Source organism: Atractosteus spatula, chromosome 23 (assembly GCF_055471065.1).
Source record: "Atractosteus spatula isolate fAtrSpa1 chromosome 23, fAtrSpa1.hap1, whole genome shotgun sequence".
Classification (NCBI taxonomy): domain Eukaryota; kingdom Metazoa; phylum Chordata; class Actinopteri; order Semionotiformes; family Lepisosteidae; genus Atractosteus; species Atractosteus spatula.
Genome location: NC_142728.1, coordinates 12,563,039 through 12,585,632, shown reverse-complemented (window position 1 = coordinate 12,585,632; position 22,594 = coordinate 12,563,039). Strand labels below are relative to the sequence as shown.

Below are 22,594 nucleotides of genomic sequence, written 5' to 3'. Positions count from 1 at the left end.
TGGTAATATTTATTAAATTTCAGTGCTTCTCTTTAAAATAAATATATGGCATAATATCAAACAAACAGGGAAAAAAGCACAAGCATGAAAAGCATGGTATTTGTAACAGAAAAAAACATTCTAATCCCAGTATTTAGTAAACAAACCAAAAGTTATTTACATGACAGCTATTCAAAACATATATACAAAATGCAGCAAATTATATTAACAAGTATTCTAAAGCCTTCTTTAAAGAATGATTTGGAAACATGAGAAAAAGGGCAATGGAAGACCTTTAGCTTGCTCTGGTTAGTGTTAACCTATCTGCTTTTTTTGGTTACAAGTACATCTCACTTTTAAGTAACGGCTGGAGCTTATACATACGATCATGAATGGCGTTTTGCAACCCACATTTTACACATTCGGACAGGGTCTCAGCAGTGAACTTTACTTTGATCAGCAAGCAAGGTTATGTGCAAACTTCTCATTATTTGATCTTGAGGCAAACATGAAACTGTTTTCTATTGGTAATATATCAAAAAAAAGAAAAAAGTTTCAAGATTGGTATTCTCAAGTGTTCCATGAGTGTCTTCTTTAATAACTGTAAATAATTAGACAACAATCCGAAAGAGTAAGCCATTATGAATAGATTAAATACTGTCACCCAAGACGTTAGCAGCAAATGTACTCTTCATAACAGAGCATGCTGCTCACTTTGAATAAAAAACAATAAAAATAATAGCTAACATTGGTTATGATTACAATGCATGATAAAACCATTAAAAACGTGATCATGAGTGCACCTCCATACAGGAATATTGTGCCCTGTGTAGAAACACCTCTACCTCTAACAATTGTTTTGGAACACACAACACCTGTTTTAAACCTTTATACCACACACTTCTTAAAAAAAGAGAATTTGACACTTGCACCAAGGTCTCACTTATCCCTTTCGTACCTTCTATTTTTATTCCTTAAAACTCTTCAAATCATGAATCTACGTCATGAGTCCTGGAGTTTACCTTATGATTACCAGACTTTTATTATAATTAAAAGTCAAAAATAAACAGACAACAGTACCACAATCAGTGAAAGCCTATGATGGACCTCCTGCATTTGTTTCCTCTTTAAAATATTTTTTTTTGAGCAGCATGTTTTGAGAGAAGTTGGGAGACAAGTTGGCAGTACATATTTGATCATTTGCATTATGTGATGTCAGACTACAGCGAAAGAACAAGTACAGTGCTGTACTCCCGCCAAGGAAGAAAAGTCCGGAGCTTCATAACAAATGTCTTAGAACAAGAAGCGGACAGAGATATAGAGAGAAAATGTCCCTTGAGTAATGTTTTTTCCCTATCGTCTCGTCACAGAGTGGATCAGCGAAAGAAGAACTCCACAATTAGTGCCAAACAAAAAAAAAAACTTCAAGTAATAAGAATTCCACCTGTTAGAAAAAAATCGCCACATGCAGAGACTTTTTAAAAAAACAAAACGCTAACAACCCTGAACGGATGGCATTAAGATCCAGCAGATGTCTCTCCACTCACACTTTCAAATATCAAAAAAATAATATACTCCTTCTTCTTCCAAATCCCACACTGTGTCCCGATTTGCAAGTCACACCTGAAAATGCTAGGAGTCTTCGATGTATCTACTGGAAAATATACGCGGTGGATGTCAATGCAGTCCAGCCAGGATGAAAGCAAGGTTTTGGAGCGATCTCCTCATTTCCCCGTTTTCTTTGGCACTGTTGGTCTCTTGGCTTGCCAGAGGTGGTTGTGGATGGTGAGAGCGTCCACGCTGACAGACACGGTCTTAGCTGGGATGACATTGAACTGCTTGCGATCTGAGCTATACTTGTAGAGTTTGTCGATCATCTTCTTGGTGATGCTCTTGGGCCCTGTGCCAGTCAGCTTGTGGATCTCTTCAGTGTCGGGAAAGTAGGAATAAAGTGCTCTAAACTGGCAGCCGCCGTCACGGAACAAAATCATCAAATGGTTGGACTCGCATTTCTCAAGCTCCTACATAAATAAATAAGGGTTTTTAGTATTGGAGAGAATTCAATTAAACTGCAGATGTAAAACCAAAGTGTTAAAAATTCGTCACTGCACTAATAAATGTATTACATTAACATGCACCTCAAAATCTAAAACTTTTTATTTATATTTTTATCCCGGGTCGGCTCAACATACCTCCAGAATGGAATTCTTCTGAGGCTCGTTTACTTTTCCTGCTAGACAACAGTGCGAAATAGCATTGTGGATTATATTCTTGTTTGACTTTGCACTGGGTTCCTTGAACAATTTTGGACCTTGAAAGGGAAGGAAAAATAAGTTTTATCAGTGTTAATATATTAACGAAACACCATCTTAGAGAACTTGTAACAGAAATGCTTTATATGGCAGTGGGCACAAAAAAGACTAGTTATTGAAAAAATGACAATTCCCTTATTTAAACTTACAGGTATACTCAGTACCTGAAACAAGCTGATTTTTTTCCTAATTCCACTAACGATATCAAAGTGCTTAAAAAAAATCCCACAATATCTGAGCATACACCATACAGCCAGAACATAAAGTCATTGCTTTGACATAACCATGCTGCCTTCTGTGTGTTTTTACCTGTGTATTCAGCCACAGATGCAATGGAAGATGCTGTTGATGCATTCTCCCAGTCCCTCTCAGTGTTCCGACTGGCATTTCTGCTCAACCCGGGGAACGATTCCACAGACTCCCCCCTTAAAAAATAGAAAATGGCTTAGAAAGGATGTCGCATTCTAGTGATTAGTCTAAGATTGAAGAGCAAAGATAACATTTCAGAGAAATCTGGAATAAAAAAAGGCGTACCTTTGCGAGCCTGCTCCTCCAGAGTTGACACTCTCAGCCTCAGTGGTGGCAGCAGAAGCTAACGACAGACTGGACCCAGACTGAGCGCTGCTGAGATTATCAGCTGAAAACAGAGAAGAACAAGACACATTGGAGAAGTAAGCAGAAAATGAGAGAAAATGCTGAAAAAGATAAGAGGTAAAGATGAGAGAAATCAAACCGTGAGAAGTTTGAGAATATAATGTACTGTGCCGTCCAAACTAAGGTCCTCCATTCTGTAAGTGAAACAGTGCGTTTTTCCCATTTTGCTCCAATGGGAACTATTTAAGTCAGGCAGATATTTCAGGAGGGCTCCACCATTCGAACAAAGCCCTTACCTACTGCACATAACTCATAACATCATAACCCTTTGCATCCCAGCCTCTCCACTTCTGTAAAAAAAATAATGACACATGGCAACATGCAGTGCATGGGTACTTGGAAGAAAAATCACCTCCTACAACTTCAGCTCGACTCTGGAAGGCCATCCATAATGCTTTCCTGGGAGACTGTCCTGTGTACAAGACACATGGGAAACTGGAGAACTAAAGCAGACAGTGATCAAGACAGTGCTTCTTTACAGGACAAAGGGGTCTTTTAGAAGCAAGGAGATTTATACCTTGAAGTGTGGCATGCAGTATACTATGTAATCAATCCTGAGTGCTCTCAGTAGGGTACCCCAAGTGGTTCAGGTTTGGGGTTACTTTAGTAGTCTACAAATCCTATGAAATACAATGGATCGTGGTTTTGACAGATGCAAAGGGTTAGTAGCCATACAAAGACACCCACAGTGAGTTTAAAAATTTGTTTCAATAACCTGCACATACTCTTTGGAACATAACACATCTGTGCTTCACCCGATTTTAACATCCCTGTTATAACACACAGATGTTAAGCCTGCACTGAGCAAAACGTTCCTTGAAACTTATTTTTTTTTGGTGCACACATGCTAGGGCAGGTTTGAATTTCTCAGGACTACTGGTAAAGAACCGTTAATGATTTATTTTTCAAAACAGACCAATGACACTCCTTTCAAGACTGCTATCTGTAATATTGAGGCGAACCTGAAAATTCCTTTCAGGGCAAAGCAGAACAAACACCAGACACATAGCCAGCAGACAGGTCATTAGTGCTCTGGAATATGGCAATATGAAAAAACAGTTGCTTACGAGTCGAAGAGCACTTGGACTGCGTCTCGCTTGAGGACTCGTCCCTGTGTACCGATTTTGGTCTCTGTTTCTTGGGTTTCGTCTTGGGTTTGGCAAGCCCCTGTTCCTCAATCATCTCCTGCTGTTTTCGCCGTAGGTACTCCTGTTTAATGAGCTCTCTGCGTGCCTTCTCCTCCTCCTTCCTGATGCGATCTTCTTCTGCCTTTCGCCTTTAAGCAATGGAAATTGTGTGAGCACCATGATCATAAACTGGATGACCCAAGTGCACACTCTAACCAACACTGCGATCAATAGGCTAAATTACATGCACATATTTCTTGATCCCTCCTGCAATATGAAAATAGTCACTTTGAAGCCTGTATGAAAGCTAAGAAAACATCTATTTACACATACATTCATCAACATTCATCTAGGCCTATATCTACAGTGTCTTGACCAATTCTCTCATTTTACTGAATTACAAATCCTACATTGAAATTTTGTTCTCTGTGATATTTTTATTTCTAAGCACTGAAACTCAAAATTAATTATTTTAATGTGAGAATGTTTTTGTTAGAAAATATTCTTAAGAAAAATAAAAAAACTGAAATACGCTGTTTGCATAAGTATTCAATCCCCACATAGTAATATTTTGTAGAGCCACCTTTTGCAGGAATAACAGCTTTAAGCCTTTTGTCGTAAGTATGTACCAGCTGTGCACACTGTTCAGAAATGATTTTGGCCCGTTCTTCCAGGCAGATTTGCTCCAGGTTGTTCAGGTTAGTTGGATAATGCCTGTGCACCGCAATTTTCAAATAGCACCACAGAATCTCCATTGGACTGAGATCAGGGTTCGACTGGGCCACTGCAGGACATTCACCTTTCTGTTCTTGAGCCACTCCAGTGTTACTTTGACCTTGTGTTTGGGATCATTGTCCTCCTGAAAAATGAACTTTCTCCCAAGCTTTAGTTTTTTAGCAGACTGAAACAGGTTCTCTTGCAGTATTTCCCTGTATTTTGCACCATCCATTCTTCCTTATATTTTAACAAGATGTTCAGTCCCTGCTGATGAAAAGCAGGCCCATGGCATGATGCTACAACAACCATACTTCACCGTAGGTATGGTGTTTTTTGAGGTGTGGGCAGTGTTAGATTTGCGCCACACATACCGCTTTGAACTTTGGCTAAAAAGCTCTATCTTGGTCTCATCTGACCATAAACTCTTTTCCCGCATCGCAACTGGGTCACTATCATGCTTTTTGGCAAACTCCAGATGTGCTTTCACATGGTTCTTTTTGAGTAATGGCTTCTTTTGTGCCACCCTCCCATACAGGCCAGAGTTATGGTTGACTGGTGCACCTTAACTCCACTGTCAGCTATTGAACTCTGTAGCTCCTTCAAAGTGATTGTGGCTTCTCTCACAGGTCTCCTTCTTGTTCACACAGATTTATTTGAGGAATGACCTTTTCTAGGCAGTGTCTGGGTGGCTGGATGTAGATTCCACTGCCTGATAATTAAACCAACACTGCCTACAGGGACATCCAAACACTTGGATATTGTTTTCTACCCTTTTCATAATTCATGCATTTGTTTTACTTTATCTCTAATTTATTTGGAATTCTCTTTAGTCTTCATTTTCACAGCTGTCCTTCAGATTCACAATCTGATCCCTTAACTGTGGGGATTTCAACCAGAAAATGTGGCAGTTATTCTAATGATTCACAGGTAAAGGCCAATTGTAAGGCAATTGTGTACTCATTAGGGCAATTGTTTTTCACCTGTGTAAACTCAGCGCTTCTGCAACACAGGGATTGAATACTTATGCAAACAGCATATTTCAGTTTTTTGTTTTTCTTAAGAATATTTTCTTGCATAAAACAGTGTCACATTAAAATAATTCATTTTGAGCTTCTGTGCTTAGAAATAAAAATATCAAAGAGAACTAAATTATAATGTATGATTTGTAATTCAGTAAAATGAGAGAACTAGTCAAGGGTCTGAATACTTTCGCAAGGCACTGTAGCTACTTTTGGAGCAAGGTTTTCTTAGAAGTCTGTAAGATTGTAACGTTGTGCCCTCCTTATTACATCACATTAATATACTTTATCAAATAATTTCAGCAACAACAAACTCTGCAAAGCTTCCAGTCCTTAAGGCGTTGCAATTAAACCTTCCTGTAGCCTAAATAGTTTATAATCAACGGAATGCATGAACATCAGTATGCCATGCAATCCAACAACAGCTAAAAAGCACAGGGACGCACACTAGGAGCTGTTCATCATATTAGAAGTTACTTCAGTTAGTGTGAAATGAAATTAGTGCAGAATTTGCAACTCTCAATAAAAGATGTTGCAGTTTTGAATAATGGAGGAGTAGTGGGTCATGCAATGTTTATATTGCAGCAAGTGTGCATTAGAACAGTGAACCTTGGAAAACATTGTTAGATTTTGATTTTGAGCAACTTTCCTCAGAGCCTGCTCGTAAGCCTCTTAATCTTCTGTACCTGGCTTCATCCCGCTTTATTTCAATCTCTGCCTCAAGCTGCTGCTTCCTCAGACGAGCCTCCTCGGCCTTGCGCTGCTGTTTCAGAAGGAAAGCTGCGCGTTTCTTCGCAAGCTCATCTTCAGCTTTCTGTTCATCCTATGACAAGCAAATAAAAAAGCCTTGAATCTATATATTTATCACAGAATAGACATGTGGGAGGCACAATTATAAATGGTTATCAAAGCAACTTTTCCAATTAAAGAATCAGAGCTATACACACAATCCAGCACACACTGTACCTTGAAGAAGAATCCCAAGACAGACTTCTGTTCACCATCCCCAATGACCTCTGCAGTCATATCCTGAATGTCGGAACTCCCTTCTTCTGAAGGAGCCTTCAGGTCAGACAGATCCACCTCAATGAGATGAGCTTTAGTTTTGGATGATTCTTCACACGGAACATTTTCCTTGCCAGAGCTGTCTGAAGTGTTGAGTTCCAACTCTTGCAGGTTGTTGGGCAAACACTCATCGAAGGTTTGTTCAGAAACGACATTGTTTGTATCTCTAGAAGCAGAAAGAATTAATGTCCGCTGGTTGGCTTCACCATGAAGCCGGAAGCTTGCAGTAGGTCTAAGATTGCCCCGATCCAAAGTGCTGCTACCAGAGTCTCCAGGTGTGCTGTCTGTAGAACCCGCATCCTCTGGCTCCCCTTTAGGTGTCCTATTACCTGGAAACTGTCTTAAATGAGGAAGCGTTTCAACACTTTGAGTGGGCGTGATAACCCGAGAGACAGTTTGCTTATCCTTTGATATTTTAAGGTCAGTTGGTTTTGAGCGCGGTGTCCTCCCTGAACTTAAACGTGGTGGTTTACGGATTGTGCTGCTCCCTGTCGGAGAAAATGGCTCCACGAAATGGACAGCAGGCCTAACCTTTTGTTCTGGTGGGTTGCTTCTCCCATTGGCAGAAGGAGCAGTTGGAGACGGGACATTCTGCTTCATTAATAGGTCCTGCTGCAAGGAAAGCTGCATCATTTGCTGCTGAATGGTGCTTATGGCTTCATTCAGCATTTCGATTGAACGATTGCATTCATTAAGGTCAGGTTCTGATGCCCCATCATCCAATATGATGGTGGTATTTAATTTGTTGTCCATTTCCAGACTGCCTGGAGAAGCTGGAGATTCTCTTGCCCATCTAACTGTCCCTCTGCCTTCCTGCGTGTCCTTTTCTTTGGACATGTCCTCTCTGAATTCATCTTTTGATGACACTTCCTTAGCTCTCGAATCCTGTGTAGAAATGATTAAATTTTCTCCATTGACCTGTTGGTCCTCTTTTGAAAAGTAATCCGATTTTAGGGGCTGAGGGAGGGTCTCACTTTTCCCTTTCTTAACAATGTGCAAAAAAGCAGCTTTACCCAATTTTTGCCTCTGTCTTGCAGATAAAGCTTCCATTTTCTTTTTCTGCGTTTCTATGGCTCTCCTTTTCTCCTCCAGTTGCATGTGAAGCTGCACCAGCTCTGAGGCAAGGACATGGACATTGTCTTTGTTCTGCCGGGTGGGGCTCTGTTCTCTTTTCTGTCTCCAGGTGGTCAGGGGTAAAGGGCAGCTTTCTGAACCATCTGGGGTAGTCTTTTGTGAGCTGCTTGTGCTCGATTTAGTGTCGTGGCTGTTAATCCTTTGCAGTTTACGTTCAGCAAAGCTAGTCATCCTCACACTGCCGCTTGCCATGGATACACTGCTGGCCTGGGAGATGGTGCTGAGGCAAGGACTCGAGCGCCCACTGGCTCCATCTTTGTCCTCGTGCTCCTTTACTTTCATATCCTCCTGGAGCTTAGCAGATTCCTCTTCTTCAAAGTATTTCCGTCTGACAGGGTGCAGCTCCTTACTAAGTTCAAAATCTTGATCAACTTCATCCATATCAAGCACTTCAGAATCTGAATCTTGCTTGATCTCCCACGTTGATGGAGCCACATAAAATGGACTACTTCTGCCACGGCCAGCGGAAGCAGATGGCTTATCCTCGGACTCACAAGCATGGAGGAAGAATCCTCCCAACTGCTCCTGAGATGCAGGATCGAGACTGCTGGTGACCAAAGGTCTGAAAGCACTATGCACACTCTCTGTTGATTCTGCAAGTGGGGGATCAGTTGCGGTGGTAAATTCTGAACTAGAAATTGGAGTAAAGGTGCGATTTAAATCGAGATCACCCCCAGTGGTCATGCCAACCTTCTTTCTTGTTGAAGGCAATTGCCCATCAATCCCTCTCCTGGAGGATGGCCCTCTGTACCTCCCTTCTCCACTCTCATCCTCTTTGTTAAGGTTTATAGATCTCTCTTTCGCAGGTTTTAATACTGCAGGCATCAGTGGTTCTAAGAAAAAGCTATCAGATCTGGATTCTGGGGGTACTTCTTCCACCTTTCTTTTCGGAGACCTGGCTGTTGCAGTCCTTGAGGAAATGCTTTGCAGCTGTAGGTCACCTTGGTTGGGAAGACCCTCATTGTGCAGTCCATCTTCAGACCTTATAATAGCCACTAGTTCTTCTTCCTCGTCATCCTCGATGTTGACATTCCCCAGCAATCCCTGCCCATTGACCTTCCGAGGTGCAGTAAGCGGCTGGTGTTTGGGTGTTATGTTGACTACATTCGAAGCAAGGCTGTCTTTGCTGATGGACCTGGCTAGACTAACACTGTCCCCTGAGGCCATGTCCACATCGCTATCTGTGGCATAATGAAGAGCATATGGTGTCGGCTGGGACAGAGGTCTGTGTAGAAACAAAGACATAAAAGGGTCAACCTAAAAGGCAGTTTCTGTATATCTGCAATTGCTACCGTTATTATTGCTTAAGATGAACATTCTAAATTTCTAGACTATTTCGACGACATTTTGGTAAACATCAACATGTTTTAAGGTTTATAGAATATTGTACAGGCAATCTGTAAAAAAATGAACTTACATCATAAAGCCAAGAAATGAGGCGATTTCCAATAAATCAAAACTACAAAAGAACAAGTGTCCTTAAATTTAACACCAGTGTCAGACACAATCTTCTTTTGAAAATCCCAAAATGGTTTTCTATGTGATATTGCATAATACTGAAAACAATCAACTAAAAGTATGCAGTAAAACAGCACACAAGGTCCTTTAGTTCAAAGGTAATGGGCGCTCAAATAGAAAGCCACATCTGAGCATTTGAGAGTGGTCACTGTACCTCTGTTTCTTCTCTGGCCAGGCTACCACAGCTCCCTTGGGCTGTCCGTCCATTCGTGTGAGGGAGTTGGATCGGTGACGATGCCCTGGTTAAAGCAGAAAGAACTGATGAATGAGTTTCTCTGCATTATTTGGTGTTCTGCATAAGTATCAATAGTTTGTGACATTATCATCAAGCAAATTGTTATGTATGGCAGCGGTTCTCAATCGTGGTCCGGAAAACCCCTATATTGTCATTCGGGTTTACAATCTGAAATCTTAAACATAACACTGACTCAACTATGGGAATGGAATGACATCATGCCATTCCCTCCTTTTCATTACCAGCTGACAACATATTAAGAGTTGTTAAGTAAGAAATAAAAGAGGAAATTCTTCATAATCAGGTTGAGTAGAGACTGCAAAATGTTGTGCGCAGAAATTGTTAGAAATATAGTTCAAGGTATTTGTTACAAACACGAATGCACTGAACTAAGAACTGCAGACATGGGTACTCCAGGACTAGGACTGAGAAGCTCTGATGCATTGTCACAACTTGGAACTTCCATGCACTGTTGTTTGTTTCCAGCACACCACTAGAGGGCAGCAAAACAGTTGAATTCGTCATATTACCTGGACTTTCTTCTCCTTGCAAGGATTTTTGTTGTTTCTGTCTCAGAGGAAGCAAAGGATGGGATGGGCTAAATGCTGGACTCCCTTTAATACTGCAAAATTAATAAGATGTTACTCTTCGGGAAAAAATAATCAGCGCTTAAAATTATTTTTGAAATCCAAATCTTATTTTCAATGCAATTTATTCAATAAAAAGATGCTAATGTTGCTTCATGGCCAACATATTAGAAAACGTATATAAACTCTTTCACCTTTTAATCTCCTTAAATTCTTCCAGCTTTTAATCAGTTTAATACATTTTTGGAATGAGCTTCCAAACCATAACCTTCTTATAGAATTCTTTGTATAAAACAGATCAGTTGCTTAACTGGCAGAGCATTATTAATGTGTTTAAGAGCACAAATTTGGAGCTTACTGTTGACTCGATTGTAACATTTGCTTTATCCCCTTATAACCAGTACAGGGATAAACATCCTATGACATGTTTATGCAGACATCCTCATAGCTACCTAAGCACATTTTATCAAACTGGATACAGCTGGTGCTGTGGTTTCAAACAAAGCCTTGGGCATTTGTGATTAGAAACCATCCAAGTGAGATACAAGAAGGACTAGTAAAACAACAGTATTTTATCTACAAGATCAATCCATTAACTACCACCACTCAAGGTGCATAAAACTGCATCATAGATCTGTTCATTAGCAGAGCATTACTAGCCCCATTGTTAATGATGATGTGGGAAGACTATCTGGGTTCTAAAAAAAGGAAAAAAGTATAGCAAAGGCACTTTTCCAATATTTATAAACATGTAAAACAGGAGTCCTTCTTATGCTAATAATAAAGATATGACCTTTCCTCTGAGGGGGTCACACGTACTTGTATACTATTAGTTTAGTAATATTAGAATCATGAAAATAAAAGACATTACAAAACAGATTAAAATATGCCAGAGTTGAAGGGGTACTGCAGGGCTGATATAAGCACTAATAAAAGCTGAAAAAACTAAACAAAATGGACTACAAGTATAAGAGCACAACATTGGAGACAGAACTACAGAAAACTGCAGAAAAACTTTTTTTAGTTTGTTATAAATATAGAAATAAAGGATCCAGGAAGGTATCCCATATTAGTCGACTTGGTAAGGTTTTGTAAGGGTATGTTAAATACATAATGACTGAAAGTGCATTTAGTATTAACTCCACAAATTTCATGCATTAAAAAGAGTGTTAGTGAAAATGGTGATACTTTACAGAACACAAAAGGAATTGGAAATGAGAACCAACAGAAAACAGTTCAAGATAATATTAAACATCAAACCATCCTTTTAAATGGGATTCGGATTCAAGGCGCACGGCCATGGTTCTTGATACTTAAAACACCTCCAAGCTTCTGTGGGACTTGTGTACGTGTGAAACAACACTTCAACTAGCATTTCTGACAGCCAACAATCCACGCATTGTCACTTTAATCCAATTAGCCTGAGAAAAGTACAGTTTTAAACAAGCTGAAATTGTTGAAGGTAAACTGGATATAAATCAAGGCTAAGAAATGGTGACAAGACCTGGAAGTCTTAATCTGCTTTATATAACCAAGAACATATTCCTGTAAGCACTGTAAAGAACTGTTGCAGTCAAGACAGAACTAAATGCACATTTAAAATTGTTAATAGCATAATGAGATAAAGCCAAGAATGACACCCCATTTAAGTACAATTTACACTGTAGTACAAAAAATATGATCAACCACTGATTTTAAATTTCAGTAGTAACTTAAGTTTTAATTTTATTGAATAAAAATTACCCGATCTATTTAAGTAATGAATGTACCAACAGCCAATTAACAAAATGACCAATATGCATGAAACAAAAACATCAACAGCAGGCAAAGTCAAACACAAAAGACGAAGCTATGAGAAAATCTTTCTGCTGTTGTTCGGCAGTATACGAAGGAACTTTTTAGACTTTTTAGTTAACCATGAAAAAAATACTTTTAAGTCTCTAAGAAACCAAATAACTGGGAGATAAATTGACCAATATATTGTCAGCCCCCAACTAGAGCTCTAGCCATATACCATACTGTTAGGATATTAAAACAACTGTTAGCAGGTGTACAAATGGAACAGAAAAAGCTACTGAACACTGAGGACAATTCTAAATTCATGGTTACCAAGATGGAGGTTCTGTAGCAACATCTACATGGTATATGTCCATGACATTATACTAAAAACCTATTCCTTAGGGATTTCTAGCTCTGGCACAGCAGGATTGAATAGTCAGGAGAGAGCACACACACTATAACAATAGCACATCCAGCAGCTGCAACTGTTTCAAGCTTCTACAGCACTTGGACAGACAACTGCTTTTGGAAGACAATTTAGTTTTCAAGAAGTTTAAGGATACATTCCAGGACTTGCCATGTTAACAGGGGTTGCCTGGCCCAGCTTTATTTTTCTGATTCTGTAATGCATGCCTGTGACATCCCCTCAGACGAGAGGCTGCCCACACTCACCTAGTGCATCATTTGCAGGATTTCATAATACTCCTGTTAAATGGTAACTCCTATCTTGGCTTCTCACAGCAGCAGCTAAAAAGATTTTGGTTCTGCATTGCAAGCTTTTGCATTTGCTCCTTTGGCTTGCTCCTGTCTTGACATTACTTGGAAGGAACTCCTCTAGCATCCAGATCCATAGTGCTGAGACCCTTGCTGTATGGTATTTCAATCACAGCTGACTACTGAAGGGTCCCTTTGGTAAAAACCTGTAAGGGGATTCCACTGATGAACGGATATGCGTTTTAATCTTTTTCTGTTTTTAGGAAAAAGCTAGTTCACAAAAACAGAAAATCAAATGCCTGAATTCAAAGCCCCAGTTGGATATTGCTAAAAATGGTCCACAGCTGCTTTGTCCAGCGTCAGACATGCACATGTAAAAAACTAAGAGCAACACAGAAACAAGACAGACTTACAGAGTCTCAGACTCTTCGGGGTGCAGGTAGTACCTGTTACAGACTTCAGAGTTGCTTTGAACCAGTGCTGGGGCATCTGCTGGGCTGGCCACACTGGCAGGGCTTGCCATAAAACTCCGCTTGGTTGCATTGGAGATGGGGACAGGAGGTCGGGCACTCTTAGGGTGAAGCATTGTTCTAGCTGTGAAAACAAATGAACAAAACAGGAACCAATCCTGTCATAAATAAAGAAAAGCACAGAAACTTTCAGTTAATCACTAGCAAGGACAGTGCATTTATCAGAATGGCCCATGTAATTTGCATGATGTATCATTTAGAATACTTTCCTGCTTACTGCAGCCACACCTGAAACTGGTTGTACAAGTTAGTAGGAATGTTTTTAAAACTGGAGTTGAAAAATGCAGCACACCTACGTGATCTTCCACACAAATCATTTAGCCAACACTATCAGGTTCAGAAAAGGTCTTTTCACTTGTGTGCAATTTCTTACCATCTTTAACCTCTTGAATGTCCCTTGGCTGTACAAAGTCAGGCTTGACAATTTCAAACCACCAGAACAATTCAGCAATGAAGACCATGACATTATGCTAAAAAGAAAAAAAAGTAAAAATAATTAGATTGAGAATGGGTCAGTTCTGAACTACATTCACATAAATATTTTCTCATATACCTACCTTTAGCACTAAAGGTGCATAAAGCATGTCCTCTGTAGTGAGATAAAAGCCTCTGTTCAGGTACTCATTAGCAAACTCTTTCAGCAGCTGTATATTGTATAGGCTATCAGCAATAGAGGTCACCTCCTTCAAACAGATATCTGACAAAAAAAAAAGGTTGACACAGTTAATGCATTGCTAAATTCCACAGTTCACTCGAGAGTAAAGTCTATGAGATGAAGTTCAAATAGCCTTTGCAGATTTGGTACAATAGATCAAGATCACCTTACTACATGTTACAAAGATAAGCAATATCAATGTTCAAGCTGAAACCAGGCTCAGGATTTAAAACCAATTTTACAGGCACAGCTTTCACTAGCATACCCTCAAGTTTCATCAGCTCAGGACAGTAGTAGTGTATAACAGCTAAGAGCGCAGCACCATCACACACATCCTTCATCAGGTCTTCTAGTAAAGGAAAGTATGGCAGCTGTCTGCCAGTGAGGTGGTCCCTTCGATAACGCACCTAAAAAACATCAATGAAAATGTCATTTATTTTTTTTACAGGGGGGCTTGATCAAATTTGTAGTTGTAAAGAATGACTACAAAAACTGCTTTATGACAACAAATCAATGGCACAGAGGATCTACCAATAATCACGTGTCTGGGACCAGGATCTAAAACAGAATGACTGCAAGGAAACTTGCTACACAGTAACGGTCTTAAAGAAGCCCCAGAGGGACTGCTTCATGTCTACAACTTTCATAGTGTTGCACGTTTAATCCCTGCCTGCACTGCCTTGACTAATTGTGAGTGTTAAAAAGGATGAGCTTTAAGACCGTACAGCATGTGAAATCAAAGGGTGAAAAGCTGTACTCTATAGTGCCTGTGGTAAAAGCAGATGTAAGTATCAAGCAAACCAATGTATTTGAAAACATGGCACCGTTGAAAAGATTTGTTTTTACAGATGTTAGAGCTCCTTTTCATGTTTCTCTTTGCTTTTTAAACGATCTGAACAGTACAAAAGAAGAAGCAGGCTGGACTTAATGTACATTTAGATTCTAATGCTTCTTTGATATACAATACTAGAAAACTTGACAGTAATTTGAAAGGGAAGCTTCCCCTGTAGAACGGATCTGTGATTTTGCGTCTTGTCACAAATGCAAATCAGAATGGACTAAAAACATAACCCCAGAAAGGAACCAAATCTGCTATTGTTGTACTACACAGAAAACATGAAAAGGAATATAAGATATGAAACTGCATGTTAAGGAAGATAAAGGAATTTATGACACTAAAAGGAGTACAAAGCGTCTAAGGAGAAATTTCCAGCAGCTATCCTTTTCTTTGTTCTACCAGTACAGTAAATAGAAAGCATACTGTACCACACGAGAGTATTCCAATGGCTCCAGCATGCAATGAGCTAAGGCATGCATAAGATCAGGCTAATAAACATACAAAAGACAAAGCTGAGTTCAGACAGAGGGTACTATCAAATTTTTAGAACCTAAGGAAATAGTTTAGTGAAGAAAGATAAGGAGAAATTATAAAGCTCACACAGCTTTACACTCCAAATTCTGCAAGGTGTCTTATTAGCTCTCTATGTAAGCAAGTATTATGTTCATATTCATGAACAACCCCGTGATGTTCTGTCGGAAACAATCTTTTATAAGTGTGTTAAAGAAATCACCATTCTGAACTAGATGCTGAGTGGGAAATCCATAACGTTTAAATCCTTGATATTTCAGTGTCTAAGACAGTCAATTGGACTGCCAATGCATTATCCTCACAGTATAGGGAATTGCAAGTTTATAGGACAATGTAAATAGGGTGTACAGCATGTTTTAACAAAGGGATTGGCAACATTTAGTTACAAAAGGCCACTGCAACGCATTGTGTTATCATCAGCACCTCTGAAATACACAGGAAGGACAGAATACTAAACCAGATCATCTAGAGATGAGCCAATTGCCCCAGACAATCAACAGAGTGCATCTTATTGCTGTGGGAAGGAGGCATAAATTAAGAGATGAATGGCGCACTAGTGGAAAATGCCTTTTAACAGAGGAAAAAAGAGCTAACAATCAACTTACAGGTACTAGTTTCCAATACCATTTGGAGGGAGACTATCCAAGTAGCAGGGTAGGAGTTAGGAAAGGAAAACAGGAAAAGCAGCAGAGAAAGTCAGATGCAAATCAACAGGATCAAACCTACTACAAAATCTAGGTTAGCATAAACACCTGTAGGGTTAATCAAACAATCTGTCAAAAGGAATAATCCATTGAATCAAACCCAGAAATGGATTTTCACTTAGGAATCTACTTAACATGCATGTCATTTATAGGTTAATAAACATACAAGATTACTAGTTTCCAGGGGAATGTGGGAACACATGCTAAAGACAGGGTGTTTCTAGCAAATTATGACTACAGGAAAACAGGAACGTTTCACATAATAAAAGGCATTCCAGTGATTAATTCTGATTCTATTAACTAATAAAGATCATGGAAATGAAATTGGACTGTGTTGGTTTTTTTAATTAAAAATAACTAAAATATAGTCCAAATACAAAATAAAATCCTTCTGTTGAAAGAATATTGGTCTTTCACTACTACTACTGATTTAGGGGTCTCAATGTCCAGAAGTCTATATAAGTCTATTTGGTAAACATCACAAAAGAGGAGTATTCAGGTATTAATGTTGTTTAAAAAACAGGTCCCACTTCAAAGACCATTAAAACTGCTAAATTTAAGCTCGAAAACATTTTTCAAAATCTGACCACAATTGTGATCCATTACCTTTTGATGACTTGGAGATTCTAGCAGCTGTTGTTTCAGTTTTATCTCTTTCTCTGCGATTTCTCTCATCTTCAAGTTTACCTGAAATTTAATGAACAAAGCCATTCACTGCAGCATAAATGTCAGTGATAAAACAAAAGACAATGCAGAGTCATCATCCTGAAATAGTGTCAAATAGTGAAAAATTACCACACCTGTTACATCACTTTCACAAAGTTCACATTACATTATGCCAATTTATATACATTCCTGCATGTGCCAATATTGCAGAAGGACTGTCAAAATACAGCTTAAACAATTTCGGGCATTACATTCCTTCCCACCAAACCCTGAACAAATGATTACAGATAGTCCCTCCACATTGTGCCAAAGGTTCCTCAAGTTACTCATTATAGGGCCTCTGTAATACATCAGCTTCACTTGCTTTGCAATGCTCTAGAATACTGGCTACAGAGGTCAGACTAAGCACTTCCTTAGTACAAGTACAATTTAACTTGTGGTAAATTTCTGCAATAAGGATTCTGAAACAGGTGATCAAACAAACTTTTCACATAAGGATTCTTACAGAAGAAAGGAGAACATACTGCATCAGGAAGGGAAATCCAAATTATGCTTAAAGAAATTTCTTAGAACTTTTAGCAAATGTCTAAAGTAGCCTAAAGTAGCCTAAGAGGTCTTTTAAAACAAAATCACTTCTCGAGAATTCCCTATTGCAAGAGAAAGGAGGAGAAAAGATGTCACAAAATCATAGCTTCCAGCAGTCATTTGGGACTGCATTACTCCAGCTCTAATGCATCATTGATAAAGATGTAATTAGACCCTACCTGAAGTGCTGAATCACCCAGGCCTACAAACTCTGACAACCTATTTGCTTTAAATTTGTGCAAACAATAAATCTAACTGACCAGGACTCAAAACACTCAAACACCATAACAGGCCAACAGTTAGATTATGAGCAACAGCACAAGAATTGATTTTCTCTCTGTACAGAGGCTGTTTTGAAAGATCTGCTCTCTGAGGGCAGAGGTAAGCTTATCTTTGCAGTGTAGGGAGAGATGCAAAGCTTGCCAAATATTACATTATTTTTACATATATAATACATTAATTCTGCTGAACTGATAGGTGTGTATATATTTATCAATATAGTATTGCTACAATGCACAAATCCATCTTAACCTTATCTGCCTACCAGACGGCTGACTGTCATAGAACATCAAATTTATATGGAAAGAAATCCTACTTCTGTATAGGGCCTATGAATGAAGTATTCCTCTGATACCTACACCATCTTCACTACAATGTACATTCTGTAAAAATATTTTCAAAAATATCTGAATTATCTGTAAAAACCCTTTAAGCTTTAAATCCCCATCTCCACCCACTGACCACTGACTAATAGACCTTAAAGTGTCTATTACATATGGAACATTTTCATTCTGATGGAGCAAAACATGAATACTCTTAAATCTTCAGAGCCCAAAGCTTTCTAAACTGAGGAAATTGCAAAATCGATCACTAACTTACAGGTATTTCCAATGTTTAGAAACAGGTGATTTAGGGTGACCTGTAAAATGGAATGAAAGAGGGCTCTCATGGATCCCCTGCTAAACCACATACCTTATTTATCCAGAAGACCATTGCATCCTCCAGGTCAAAAGGAAGCTCCTTAGAGGCACTGAAAGTGGAGAATCTTTTCACGCTGGCAACCACTTTTTCAATGCTGATCATTTCCACTGTGTAGGCCATCATTAGGGCATCGATCATTGGCATGTGTGCACTCTGTCAAGAGAAACCAATTCAAGAATATACAAAAAAGTGAAAATAATAGACTACACTCATCTTCAATTAAATGTCATTTTTTTTAACTAAACAAACCCTTTTGGCAAGTGAAATGAATTTCACAGTATTTCACACAACAATACAAAAAAACCAACTAGGAGACAAACACACAAACAAGAGTTGTAAATATGAACTTACTCTGATACCAAATCTCTTCCATTCAAGCCTTTCCAAATATCCATGTTTAGTTAATCTTATCACAAGAGCCATTATTAGCAAATTTTAAACTGAACAACTATCATATTCTGAATATTCTTATGTTTTAACAAAAGATCTAATATAATTCATTAGAAAAGTAAAATCCTACTGTCTGGCAGTCAGATTGCTGCACAAAGCTAACTCCAGTGGTCTCTGAAGACAAGACTGTTCAGAAACAAACGAGCGCAAGCACAGTACAGCTAAGAAAGGTATGACTTAGTGCCAGCCTTAAATAGTACTGAACCCTTCCAAATGCACAACCCTCTTAGGCAAAGTAATCCCATCTACAGACTATGGGACAGATTGTGGTTAGTTAAAACCAGATACAAACTGCTCTTTAATCCCACAGCTTTTTCACAACACATCTTCATTACTTCCTTGGACAGTGAACTTTTTACTACATCTGCACCCAATATTTGTTACTCAGTACTGCAGAGTGTAATAACTATTACCACGATTATAATTTAAAATGTATCAAACGTACATACCACCAGTGTAAAATGCTTGCAGGTTTTAGGGTATAATAGCAGTTAAAAACAGAAAGGAATCTGTCTGCTAACTGGGGTCCAGACACAATTACAAAAGCTTATTACAATTACAAAAGGATTTGACAAAAAGAGACAGTATAGTGCTATATACTACCAAGGCATATGATAACGTAAACAGTGTTGGGGTAGGATTCAGTGCCAGCAATTTAAAAACAAATATTTAAATTGTACTACTATTTCAATTTGAAAAAAATAAGACCACCTACCATAAAACACTACATATGTAACATTCATAGGGTGTTGCTATTATATAAATACCAAACGACTCAATCTTATTGGCTGGGATCCCTTACAAGCCTGAAACAAGCTTTGTGATTAATCTCGATTATGCAAGGCAGCATATATGCTTATGTGCAACACAAAGTACCGTCCAGGAGTAAATTGAAGTAGACGGCATTTAATCATAGTCAGTAGTATAACACATGTTGGAGGACATTGTAGAATTGAGTATAAATTTGATGAATTATCAGAAAGAGGCTGACCACTAACCAAAGCCCAGTGCTTATTTTAATAAAACCTTTAAAACACTTTCCAAATATCATAACAGCACAAATACATTTTTTTATAAAAACACTTCTTGTCTTGTCAAAATATACAGCTATACTGATAAAGGTATATTGTTCAGAAGTTCAAAAACATGAAAAGCACAGGGTTTGTCAGGATTAATGTAACAGGTCTAAATGTTGCCCATTTAAGATTGAAATATTTCAGACTTAGATCCCTAAAATATGAACCAAGATTAAGTACACAAGTAGATGTGGAAGATATATTTGCCGTGATACTCTTCTGGTATTTGGTTGCCTTTTCACAGTCTTAAATTCAATGTCAACATTCATAGGTGGTGAAATTTTAAAATGTGTTTTTGACTAGTGCATTTTCCTTGAGAGACTACATGAAAAAGTCAGAAAAATAATTTAATCAGCTAGGCCTTTCAGGGCTTGGAGGCACCAAATGTCAGATCCATGTTGATGAAGAAGAAGTGACTGTTTCCCCAAACACATCAAGGTTTTAGTGGCTTGGAAACCCCTTGACAGCTCACTTAAGAACAGTGGGATAAGAACACCAAACCATCTTTTGGGATGCTTCCCATACTGTAATACATTGTGTATTACAATCAACACCTTGGGCATAGCTCCCACAAAACACGCACTTTTTTTTTCAAAATGGTCCCAATGTAGCTTTATCTGTGTGTCAAATAAAGGTTAAAGCTTTAATGAAAGGGAAAAAAAATGAAAATAAACTCAACTGCAATGCTGCAACTCAGATCTGCTCATATGCAGCCCTGAATCAAGGCTGACCTTTTGACTACTGATAGAAATAAGCATTTATACATCTAGTGAACAAACAAGCAGGATACCTGGTTATATCACTGAAACCAAACAGCTTTTTTAAAGAAACAAGTGACATTAAAAGCAAACTTTCCCCTTAATTTAAAAAGGCCATTCCAGACAAAAATATTACACTGGCAAGGGACCCTACCCAGTATTCTCAAATGCTCAGTCTGACAGCTAGGTTTAGGAGTCAGCTGGCGAAATAATCCATGTTCAGTCAAAATTCAAGGAAGGTATTATGTACTTTTCAAAGTGGAGAAAAACTTATCATGACAGATATGAAGCATCAATGTTTAAATTATTCTAGACATGACCTCTATTTACATATTTAAATTACTTCCTTATCATTGTCTTGTTTCTCCATCATTTGCACTCGCATATGGCAACTGGTACCAAATATTTTGTGCTGTTAAGGTTCCTAAGGAAACCTGTGCACATCTTTCGCGATGCGTTTTAAAACTAAATGCAAAGCAAAGATATGAGGTCTTCAGCCATCGTGAATCGTCTCATACACACACATCACAAAACACAAAAGTGACCTCACAGAAGTGTATTGATAATGTGGAGAATGTTGTAAAATGAAGAGTTATTACATTGGTAATAAGTTGTATTACTTTGGATGTGTATTTTAACTTGCTTTTCATATTAAATAGACCCTTGCATACATCCAAGAAACCCGAATCAGAAAAAACTAAATCAACACCCAGACATACAGTATCTAGGATAAACACTGCTTAAGCAAAAACGTTAAAAATATACATCAGTAATCCAAGAAAATCTAACCAGTGGAAGGTAGCCAGTCCAGAGAAAATGTGGAGGGATGTCATTCTCTGCCGTTTACTTTATTGTTGGTTGTTCTGCTGCTATTATCATTTTAATCCATTTAAATTTTCACTCTTTAGAAAATGCAGGAAACTCTTTTGGAAGTCTTTGCATGAAAGGAGATCCATAAAGTTATTTTTAAATTGAAATATTGGTGGGCTTCCAAATAAAATTTACCAAGAATTTTCTACCAGATCAGGTTATGTGATTTACAGAAAGCCCCAAAGCTAACAGGGCCTTGTAGTAACTATGGAAACCATACAAGTTAGTCCTGTGTACTGTAAATGCACTCATCAAGAGCACACGAGACATTTTGGAGCACTTATGCATTTAAAAGGATCTGCATCTTGGTATGATTAATCCCTGCATACACTTCTGTACCTTTCTCGGCTCATAACACGTCCCTGTAACTGGAACAAGCCCGCCAAGGGGAAAAAAATAGAGAAAGTGAGAAACGAATACGTCAATATTTGTTTCCATAGCAGCAGTAGGATGTACAGTGAGGTGTTTTAATAGAATACAGTATGAGCAAATTTATCTGATGCTTCAAAAACTATTCACTTCATGTCTCGGTAAATAAATTTAAGGAGACATTTCACTCATCATACCTACTGATTGCTTACTAAAAAAGGTCTCAACCATCATGGTCTTCATGGAAAAAAATTACTTCACATCCAATGTGACAGATGACAGTTCACCGCAGTGTCTCCTGACCTACTTATGCCCCAAAAATGTCAATATCACCACATGGATAGAAACTGGGTTTCGGCATAAACAAGTTAAATGAACAAAACAGATGAGGAACCATTTATAAACATGTAGAGTAGAAATCTCATATTTACATTTTAAGAATGCCACAATTTTTAACAAAACACTTCAGCTAGCACAGAGGTAAAGAAGAAGCTCAAGTCTCTAAAGACATTAGGTTCTAACAGAACCATAAACCCATGCTACAGTGTCAAGTGTCAGAGCTGGAATACCTTTGTTCAGGTTACAGTACATCATGACAGGCTGAAGTCATCTGCACCAAGAGAAATATTTGCTTGCTATCCTGCACAATTATTAGCCAAATGTGGCTTTACAACATGCTTTAAGTGAGTTTTGAATTATTATAAATGAATTATAATGGAGTCTTAAAACGTTTTCTAAAAA

General features: G+C 38.4%; 1 protein-coding gene across 5 annotated transcripts in view; it reads right to left on the bottom strand.

Moving 5' to 3' along the window:
* Positions 1-22,594, bottom strand: part of LOC148816174 (calmodulin-regulated spectrin-associated protein 1-like) — a 41,306-nt gene continuing 18,712 nt past the window's right edge. For 2 of the 5 annotated variants that reach the window (XM_088940806.1, XM_088940807.1), the window contains exons 4-18: positions 18,322-18,483; positions 16,705-16,785; positions 14,291-14,432; positions 13,928-14,067; positions 13,744-13,840; positions 13,254-13,434; positions 10,291-10,382; positions 9,680-9,764; positions 6,775-9,232; positions 6,495-6,631; positions 4,013-4,221; positions 2,826-2,928; positions 2,601-2,716; positions 2,172-2,290; positions 1-2,000 (exon numbers count right to left, since the gene is read on the bottom strand). In XM_088940806.1, coding sequence (XP_088796932.1) covers positions 1,704-2,000; positions 2,172-2,290; positions 2,601-2,716; positions 2,826-2,928; positions 4,013-4,221; positions 6,495-6,631; positions 6,775-9,232; positions 9,680-9,764; positions 10,291-10,382; positions 13,254-13,434; positions 13,744-13,840; positions 13,928-14,067; positions 14,291-14,432; positions 16,705-16,785; positions 18,322-18,483 — 4,419 coding nt within the window. In that variant the 3' untranslated portion in view covers positions 1-1,703. Of the gene's footprint in view, positions 2,001-2,171; positions 2,291-2,600; positions 2,717-2,825; positions 2,929-3,093; positions 3,358-4,012; positions 4,222-6,494; positions 6,632-6,774; positions 9,233-9,679; positions 9,765-10,290; positions 10,383-13,253; positions 13,435-13,743; positions 13,841-13,927; positions 14,068-14,290; positions 14,433-15,291; positions 15,352-15,999; positions 16,033-16,704; positions 16,786-18,321; positions 18,484-22,594 lie in introns of those variants that run through there. The other 3 variants (XM_088940809.1, XM_088904555.1, XM_088940808.1) reach the window with 3 other exon arrangements.